At 57.0% G+C, this 9,315-nt stretch overlaps 1 protein-coding gene across 1 annotated transcript; it reads left to right on the top strand.

Moving 5' to 3' along the window:
- Positions 1 to 411: 411 nt before the first annotated feature.
- DLL1 (delta like canonical Notch ligand 1) lies at positions 412 to 8,397 on the top strand. Its single transcript, XM_002817605.6, has 11 exons — positions 412 to 538; positions 818 to 1,114; positions 1,837 to 1,897; positions 2,130 to 2,387; positions 4,315 to 4,375; positions 4,912 to 5,042; positions 5,188 to 5,357; positions 5,476 to 5,692; positions 6,576 to 7,374; positions 7,499 to 7,616; positions 7,726 to 8,397. The coding sequence occupies exons 1-11, from the start codon at positions 485 to 487 to the stop codon at positions 7,729 to 7,731; spliced, it is 2,172 nt and encodes a 723-aa protein (XP_002817651.2). The 5' UTR covers positions 412 to 484; the 3' UTR covers positions 7,732 to 8,397.
- Positions 8,398 to 9,315: the final 918 nt, after the last annotated feature.

Genomic DNA, 9,315 nt, shown 5'->3' with positions numbered 1-9,315 from the left:
ATTATCGCCTTGCCCGTGGGATTTCCAGACCGCGGCTTTCTAATCCGCTCGGGAGGAAGCTCTGCAGCTCTCTTGGGAATTAAGCTCAATATCTGGACTCTCTCTCTTTCTCTTTCTCCCCCTCCCTCTCCTGCGAAGAAGCTTAAGACAAAACCAGGAAGCCGGCGACCCTCACCTCCTCGGGGGCTGGGAGGAAGGAGGAAAACGAAAGTCGCCGCCGCCGCGCTGTCCCCCGAGAGCTGCCTTTCCTCGGGCATCCCTGGGGCTGCCGCGGGACCTCGCAGGGCGGATATAAAGAACCGCGGCCTCGGGAAGAGGCGGAGACCGGCTTTTAAAGAAAGAAGTCCTGGGTCCTCCGGTCTGTGGCGAGGCGAGGGAGCTTTTCTGCCCACGCTCCCCGGGGCCCATCGATCCCCCGCGCGTCCGCCGCTGTTCTAAGGAGAGAAGAGGGGGCCCCCCAGGCTCGCGCGTGGGGCGAAGCAGCATGGGCGGTCGGTGCGCGCTGGCCCTGGCGGTGCTCTCGGCCTTGCTGTGTCAGGTAGGCGGGCAGGTGGGGGCGCCGCAGCCTTGCGGGGTCTCACGGGTAGCCGGGGCGCGGGGCAGGAGCGCGCGGGGAGGGGCGGACAGCGGCACGGGCCGCGCCAGCCACATCCCGGAAGATGAATCCCGGGGGCGACGACCCCAGCGCCGGCCGTGCAGCGAGCGCCCTCGGCCCCTGAGCCCTTCCAGGCTCCCCGCACACCGCCCCCCCCCAGGCCCCACGCCCCCTCGCTCGGGCGGGACCCGCGTCTTAACGCCCCCGCCCTCCCCCGCGCAGGTCTGGAGCTCTGGGGTGTTCGAGCTGAAGCTGCAGGAGTTCGTCAACAAGAAGGGGCTGCTGGGGAACCGCAACTGCTGCCGCGGGGGCGCGGGGCCGCCGCCGTGCGCCTGCCGGACCTTCTTCCGCGTGTGCCTCAAGCACTACCAGGCCAGCGTGTCCCCCGAGCCGCCCTGCACCTACGGCAGCACCGTCACCCCCGTGCTGGGCGTCGACTCCTTCAGTCTGCCCGACGGCGGGGGTGCGGACTCCGCGTTCAGCAACCCCATCCGCTTCCCCTTCGGCTTCACCTGGCCGGTGAGTGCCGCACCTGCGGGCGCCGGGCCGGGTCTGAAGCGGGGCGGGCCGCAGGACGCGCTGGGATCCCGCCTTGGGCGCTCGGTGGCGGGACCTCGGGGACCCCGCGAGGCGCAGGTGGGCGCTGCGATCTGCCTAGCGGCGGCCCCAGGACTCCAGCCCAGCAGCGCAGACACCTCGCCCCGGGGCCCGGCGCCCTGCAGGAGGGGACCGCGCTGGGAAGAGGAGGAGAGGCCGAGCGCGCGCGGGAGATTTCCGTATCCGGCCTCTGTGCCAGGTCCCCAGTCAGAGGCGCCCCTTCACGTGGGAAGGTTCTGGTTTCCCGACTCCTAGACGGGCTGGTGGCGCAATTACCAGCGCAGCGCGGCCGCTCCCACCCGGAGCGTGCCCATCCCCCAAGAAAAATGACGACGGCCCTCGGGCCTCTTCTACCCCATCCTGCCTGCATTCTCTCTCTCTCTCTAATTAAAAAAACAACGTAATATCCTGTAGTATAGGCTGAAAAAACACGTCAGGAAACCACTCTTTAAAAAGTTCTTCCATTTCCTTAGGGAAGGTGAGAGCAGGCAGGAGATGCGTGGAGACCCTCTCCAGACACGCCGCCGCAGACCTGCAGCCTTCAGGCCTGTGTTGCTGACCTGGTTGTTAGGAATGACTGCTTTTTGCCTTTTTCTTTTCGTTACCTTTCTGGGTTGTCTTACGTCTTCTCTCCTCTCTCCCAGGGCACCTTCTCTCTGATTATTGAAGCTCTCCACACAGATTCTCCTGATGACCTCGCAACAGGTAAAAACAAAACCCAAACCCCAAAACTGCTTCCCCCAGTTAATAGCACTGGACTTTGCCCACCCATTCCCCAACCAAACCCGGACAGCTTTCATTCTGCACGTGCCCCAGAAAGTTCAGGGTGGAGCGACTTGGGCCTCCTTCCCGTGCTGAATGTCTCCGTCCACCCCCGCTCTGTCCCGAGTCACAAGGTTCTCGTTCAGAACCAACCAGAAGCATCTTCTCCCCATAGAAAACCCAGAAAGACTCATCAGCCGCCTGGCCACCCAGAGGCACCTGACGGTGGGCGAGGAGTGGTCCCAGGACCTGCACAGCAGCGGCCGCACGGACCTCAAGTACTCCTACCGCTTCGTGTGTGACGAACACTACTACGGAGAGGGTTGCTCCGTTTTCTGTCGCCCCCGGGACGATGCCTTCGGCCACTTCACCTGTGGGGAGCGTGGGGAGAAAGTGTGCAACCCTGGCTGGAAAGGGCCCTACTGCACAGAGCGTGAGTCTCTGGGAAGGCACCAATGGCTCACTCGTCCACGAACACGGACCGCGCACAGGGACGGGGCTTCCTGAGCCACGGGGGGCTTGGGACTGTAGAGATATTCTGGTGGGGAAACTGAGGCCCAGAGGACAGAAGTGGATTGCTATAAGTCACAGCTCGGCAGTGGGAGGGTTGGGGTCAACGCAGACATTTTAACATCCCAGGCTGTGTTTATCCACTATCGGAACTGCCTTTCTTAATCAGGGAGGATTTTAGAGACAGGGCCAGGGGTCAGGAAGTAAAGCCAGTGCTACCCCCAGGGTGTGTGTATTAGAGAGGGAGAGGAGGAAGGAAGGGAGGAACACAGAGAGAGCTTGTGTGTCAGGGGCACGCTTTCAACCCGAGTTCTCAGTGCTGTGACAGCCTCACACTGGGAAACGTTCCATTTTCTCTCTGGAGCTGGTGTGCTTGACCTCTCTGGAGCAAACGCCTTTCCGGATACTTCCTGTGACGTGCACTGTCTATGCTGGCCAGCGGGCAGGCTTTCACTCCTGTGGGCTGCTGAGGCCGGGTCTCCAAGGCCTGTGTGGGCGAGGGGTGCACAGCCCCGTCTGGCTTGAATGCTCACGCAGCACCTTGTCTGGAAAAGCAGTGTCTTCCCAATAGTGACAGAGGCTCTGCCTGCCTGATTATTAGGTATTGATGTGTCAGTTTCATGACAGGCAGTTGACTAGGGCAGGGGTTGGGGCGGTGCTGGCTCCTGGTTGTGGTTCATGGGGACCTCAGGAGCTCTCTCTCCAGCTTACTGAGGCCTCACATGCACGCCTGGCGGTCCCAGCCCATTGGTACCGGATTTCTCTACAGCTGGGGATTGGGTAGGTCCTGGAGCTGCCCAGAAACTCCAGGGAACTCATTCTCCTTCCTTGGAACTGGACAACCTTGAAGAGGGGCTCTGGGAGGCCCAGAACCTCTGGTAGGAGCTGGGTAGTGCCTGGGGTTGAGGGTGGGTCTTCCCTTTCACTGAGTGCCTTGATGTCCTTGCTCCTTAGCTTCCCAAATTCCCTCCGGAACTTACTGAGCTCCTTCTAAGCTTTACTTTGGCCTGAACTGGTTCTGGAAAAAAAAAAAAAAAAAAAAAACAAAAACTTGTGGAGCTGCTTGTTAATGAGTTTCATAACCAGACAGTGAGCGCCAGCTCCAAGCCTCAAGCCCACTGTCTACCCCTGCCCTGCGGGAGCCTCTGGCCGGTCTGCTGCCTCCCTGCCTCTTCTTCACCACAGGGTAGCCAGAAACTTAAACTTTTTTCTTCAAACACTGAAGTCTCTCCCCGCCCCCAGCTTGCGCGTGCCGTAGATTAGATCTCTCCAGGGATAGGTGCAGGGACACCCGCCGGCTCCCATTGGCGGAAGGGGGGTGTGTGCGTGCGTGCGTGTGTGTGTGTACACGCGAGGGGTGTGTGTGAGGAGGTGGGGCCGGGGGCGCGGGGGAGGCCGGCATTGTTGCGCTGGGGCAGCTGCCGTGGAGGACAGACAATGGAGCAGCTGTCCTGCCCTGGCACCCTGCATACCAGCTGTCCACTCTTATCTGCACACTCACTTTCTGGGATATTAAGAGGTGGAGCTTTGTGCATAGAATTGGGAAGTGGGGGAGGAGGAGGGGGAAGACTTCTGACCCTCTCTTAGAAGAAAAGGGGATAGGGTGGGGGTGGGGGCTTCCGAGAGCCCTTTTGTCCTTAAGCCACTGTGTTAAGAAGAATGCTCATCCCCAGGGCTGAGTCAAGTCCCAGGCTACTAGGCAGGGGGGTCAGTCCTCCACAACCTGGGAAGATTAACTCAGCTGGGATTTGCTGACTGAAGCCGGCGAGTTGTGTCCTGGCCCCAAGGGCAGCAGCCCTGTTGGGCGGTACTTGGCGCGGGGCTTGACCCTGTTTTTCCTTTGCTTGTAGCTATCTGCCTGCCTGGTTGTGATGAGCAGCATGGATTTTGTGACAAACCAGGGGAATGCAAGTAAGTCTGCACAAGGTGGTGTTTTGTTTTGTTGCCTTTTCTTGTTATCCTTTCACAGCTGGTATATTTGTAAAAACAGCCCTAGGTGATCATTCGAAAAACTTCAGTAAGATTGATTGAACAGGGGGCCGTTTTCTCGTGTTTCTACTTAATCAATGTTTGGCAGCATGTAAGGTCATGGAGTTGTCATTCGTCTAAGCCCCTTAACGGCTATGAGAATTTACAGAGAGTAATTTAAAAAGAGTTGGCACAGGAAATGATAGTATAGTTCAGTGGTTCTCAAATGTTGCCTCATCCTAGAATCACTCGGAGTGATTTTTGAGATGCTGACACTGGGGCTGCCCTAACCCCCATGAAGCCAGAACCTCTGGTGGGGCCCAGTCCCAGGCTGCAGCTCCCAAGGTGACCCAGTGTTCTGCTAATCTGGAGAACCAGAGGCTCACTGGTGCTGCGGGAAGATGGTTTCTAGGGTGAGAATGTCCACTGCAAAGCCAGCAGCAGTCAGCGTCCATCTGAGTCTTCTGCTTTTCTCCAAGGTGCAGAGTGGGCTGGCAGGGCCGGTACTGTGACGAGTGTATCCGCTATCCAGGCTGTCTCCATGGCACCTGCCAGCAGCCCTGGCAGTGCAACTGCCAGGAAGGCTGGGGGGGCCTTTTCTGCAACCAGGGTAAGCCTTCTCTCCCTGAGGCAGCCTGCTCCCTCCAGAGCAGCCCTGGACTTCCCTGGCTGTTTGATCACTGGAAAAATAAAGTCTTCCTGCATTTGACGTCGAGCTTCCCATCTCCTACTTTTCCTGTCCCCACCCCTCACAGACCTGAACTACTGCACACACCATAAGCCCTGCAAGAATGGGGCCACCTGCACCAACACGGGCCAGGGGAGCTACACTTGCTCTTGCCGGCCTGGGTACACAGGTGCCACCTGCGAGCTGGGGATCGACGAGTGTGACCCCAGCCCTTGTAAGAATGGAGGGAGCTGCACGGTAAGTTGGAGGCTCCATGGCATCTTACCCCGAAGCTGGGGTGCCCTGGTGTTGAATGGAGTGTGTGAGCTCCTTGGAGCAACTGTGGAAAGCCTCTTCTGACCTCTCCATCATGTAGGATCTCGAGAACAGCTACTCCTGTACCTGCCCACCCGGATTCTACGGCAAAATCTGTGAATTGAGTGCCATGACCTGTGCGGATGGCCCTTGCTTTAACGGGGGCCGGTGCTCAGACAGCCCCGATGGAGGGTACAGCTGCCGCTGCCCCGTGGGCTACTCCGGCTTCAACTGTGAGAAGAAAATTGACTACTGCAGTTCTTCACCCTGTTCTAATGGTAAGGGGGCAGCTGGCGATTGCTCAGAGACTCGGTGAGTGGTCAATACTGAGATGGCATTAAAAACGAGCATTTGTGAGTGTATGAAGCACTTTTATCCAGACCGCCAGGAATTCTCGATGGAAGCTCTATCTTTGAGTCTGGAAGGGCCTGGGGAGTGAGAGAGGCCAGGGCATTTGTTACGAAGTTCTCTGTGGAAACCTAGACCAAGCAGTGAATGACTTGCTCAGGGCCACGAGGTGCTCGGGGCACCTGAGGCCGCCTGGGGTTCAGTAAGTGATGCCCACAGGCCCTGGCCAGTCCAGCTTGGGAGGATGGCCCAGCTGTGTGGCCACCCAGTACAGTAGTCGGGGGTGTCCCTGAGTGAGGACAGAGAGCCTCCTGCTAGCAGCGAGGGACTGGCTGCCCAAAGCAGACACACAGCAAGGAGAGCTGGGCCCCAGATGTGCTGGAGCATTCCAGAATGATCATCCTTTCCCTCCCTCCCTCCCCTGTTGTCAGTGCCTGCTCCTCTCACTCGCCGCTGTGTAACTGTGGGCAAGGACACCCTCGTTAAGCCTCGGTTTCCCCATCTGAAACCTAGGTCGAGTGGCACATGCTCTTGTCCGGCTGTTGTGGCAACTAATGCAGTCACCACGCAGTGTTCTGCACAGCGCCTGCCCAGATGCTGGCCGTGTGGTTTCTGACTTGTAGAGCTAGACCTGGATGTCTCTTGTATTTGAGGTCCTAGACCATGTCGCCTTGCGCTGTGGATTCATTCAGGCCACAAACTGTCTTTGGTTTGTCGGGTTTCTACAGTGACAGACACATAGATGCTTCAGAGTGACTCTTTGGTGAACAGACCTATGAGGAGACACGTGATGCTCATGTCCCTGTGTTCCAGGTGCCAAGTGTGTGGACCTCGGTGATGCCTACCTGTGCCGCTGCCAGGCCGGCTTCTCGGGGAGGCACTGTGACGACAACGTGGACGACTGCGCCTCCTCCCCGTGCGCCAACGGGGGTACCTGCCGGGACGGCGTGAATGACTTCACCTGCACCTGCCCGCCCGGCTACACGGGCAGGAACTGCAGTGCCCCCGTCAGCAGGTGCGAGCACGCACCCTGCCACAATGGGGCCACCTGCCACGAGAGGGGCCACCGCTATGTGTGCGAGTGTGCCCGGGGCTACGGGGGTCCCAACTGCCAGTTCCTGCTTCCCGAGCTGCCCCCGGGCCCAGCGGTGGTGGACCTCACTGAGAAGCTAGAGGGCCAGGGCGGGCCATTCCCCTGGGTGGCCGTGTGCGCCGGGGTCATCCTTGTCCTCATGCTGCTGCTGGGCTGTGCCGCTGTGGTGGTCTGCGTCCGGCTGAGGCTGCAGAAGCGCCGGCCCCCAGCCGACCCCTGCCGGGGGGAGATGGAGACCATGAACAACCTGGCCAACTGCCAGCGTGAGAAGGACATCTCAGTCAGCGTCATTGGGGCCACGCAGATCAAGAACACCAACAAGAAGGCGGACTTCCACGGGGACCACAGCGCCGACAAGAATGGCTTCAAGGCCCGCTACCCGGCGGTGGACTATAACCTCATGCAGGACCTCAAGGGTGAAGACACCGCCGTCAGGGACGCGCACAGCAAGCGTGACACCAAGTGCCAGCCCCAAGGCTCCTCAGGGGAGGAGAAGGGGACCCCGACCACACTCAGGGGGTGCGTGCTGCGGGTCGGGCATCAGGAGGGGGTACCTGGGGGTGTCTTCCTGGAACCACTGGTCCGTTTCTCTTCCCAAATGTTCTCATGCATTCATTGTGGATTTTCTCTATTTTCCTTTTAGTGGAGAAGCATCTGAAACAAAAAGGCCGGACTCGGGCTGTTCGACTTCAAAAGACACCAAGTACCAGTCGGTGTACGTCATATCCGAGGAGAAGGATGAGTGCGTCATAGCAACTGAGGTCAGTGCAGGCAGCAGCCGCTCCCTCCTCCTCGGCATGGGAGCACCTGAAGCCGGAGCACGGGAATCTGTCTCAGGCTAACTTCCCATTTGTCTTGTGGCCCCTCCAGGTGTAAAATGGAAGTGAGATGGCAAGACTCCGGTTTCTCTTAAAATAAGTAAAATTCCAAGGATATATGCCCCAACGAATGCTGCTGAAGAGGAGGGAGGCCTCGTGGACTGCTGCTGAGAAACCGAGTTCAGACCGAGCAGGTTCTCCTCCTGAGGTCCTCGACGCCTGCCGACAGCCTGCCGCGGCCTGGCCGCCTGCGGCACTGCCTTCTGTGACGTCGCCGTTGCACTATGGACAGTTGCTCTTAAGAGAATATATATTTAAATGGGTGAACTGAGTTACACATAAGAAGCATGCACTGCCTGAGTGTATATTTTGGATTCTTATGAGCCAGTCTTTTCTTGAATTAGAAACACAAACACTGCCTTTATTGTCCTTTTTGATACGAAAATGTGCTTTTTCTAGATGGAAAAGATGTGTGTTATTTTTTGGATTTGTAAAAATATTTTTCATGATATCTGTAAAGCTTGAGTATTTTGTGATGTTCATTTTTTATAATTTAAATTTTGGTAAATATGTACAAAGGCACTTCGGGTCTATGTGACTATATTTTTTGTATATAAATGTATTTATGGAATATTGTGCAAATGTTATTTGAGTTTTTTACTGTTTTGTTAATGAAGAAATCCTTTTTAAAATATTTTTCCAAAATAAATTTTATGAATGACAACCAGAAGGCGTAGTTACTTGGCTTTCCCTTAGAGTGGACGTGCGCTCACTCACCTGCGGCCCGGGAGGCTGAGGGCAGAGGTGGCCTTGGTGTTTCTCTTTTCAAGGCTTTGGTTTCCCTGGATCCATGAGAAGCAACCCGTTCCTCTGCTCCGTCAGGAAGCTGCTTGCTGGCCATCATGAGGTGACTTGGTAAGAGCAGGCACGCGCATGAAGCAGCCGCGATTTTCTAATTCCATTCCCCTATGCATTTATTAGTTCTTTCCATAGAAAGAATAAGCGTTCCTCATTCATTCATTCATTCATTCATTCATTCATTCATGTCAGTGTAGACTTGTGAGTTATTTTGTACCCAGTGGGTCACAGCTGTCATGATTTTGTCGCCGTTTGACGCCAACATGGCCCCAGACTGGGCGTGGGAGTCAGGGAAGCTGCTCCTCTGCTTCCTGTTGGTGGGCAGCCCTGTCTCTAAGCACGTCCCGCCTTCTGGCTCAGCAGGACCACACGGGCTCCTTGTGGGCTGACCCCCTCATTTGCCGCTTTTCCCCCGGCTAAGCCCTGGTTCCTTTGAGTGAAAATGGTAGTGATTGCATTTTTAACTTGTGCGTACCTCAAAGCATTGAGCGGTTCCCAGGATGGAAAGAGGGCGACCTGTGTAGCAGGAGCTGCGTGGAGGGACTGGCGCTCATTCCCTCTCAGACCCGACTCCGCTGTGCCTTTCCTCCTTGCATTAAGGGCGCATTAAGTACAGAGGCCAGCAACACCAGCAAAGAGAAGTGTTTTGCTAAGAACACTGAGCTTGAATCTGATGACAGCTCTCAGTCTAATGACCAGTTACGGAAACACAGGGGACTGAACACTCCTTCCTCAATGCCTCACAGATCTGCGCAGCCGAATCCAGGGAACTCTGTAGCCAAAT

The sequence above is a fragment of the Pongo abelii genome, chromosome 5 (genome assembly GCF_028885655.2).
Source record: "Pongo abelii isolate AG06213 chromosome 5, NHGRI_mPonAbe1-v2.0_pri, whole genome shotgun sequence".
NCBI lineage: Eukaryota > Metazoa > Chordata > Mammalia > Primates > Hominidae > Pongo > Pongo abelii.
The sequence above is the reverse complement of the archived record's forward strand: the minus strand, read 5'-3'. Positions and strand labels throughout refer to the sequence as shown.

Coding starts and splice junctions, on each gene's coding strand:
- DLL1 (XM_002817605.6), top strand. CDS start 485: ATGGGCGGTCGGTGCGCGCTGGCCCTGGCGGTGCTCTCGGCCTTGCTG. Junction 5,358..5,475: donor AGAATGGAGGGAGCTGCACG/GTAAGTTGGAGG, acceptor TCCATCATGTAG/GATCTCGAGAACAGCTACTC. Junction 5,693..6,575: donor TTCTTCACCCTGTTCTAATG/GTAAGGGGGCAG, acceptor CCTGTGTTCCAG/GTGCCAAGTGTGTGGACCTC.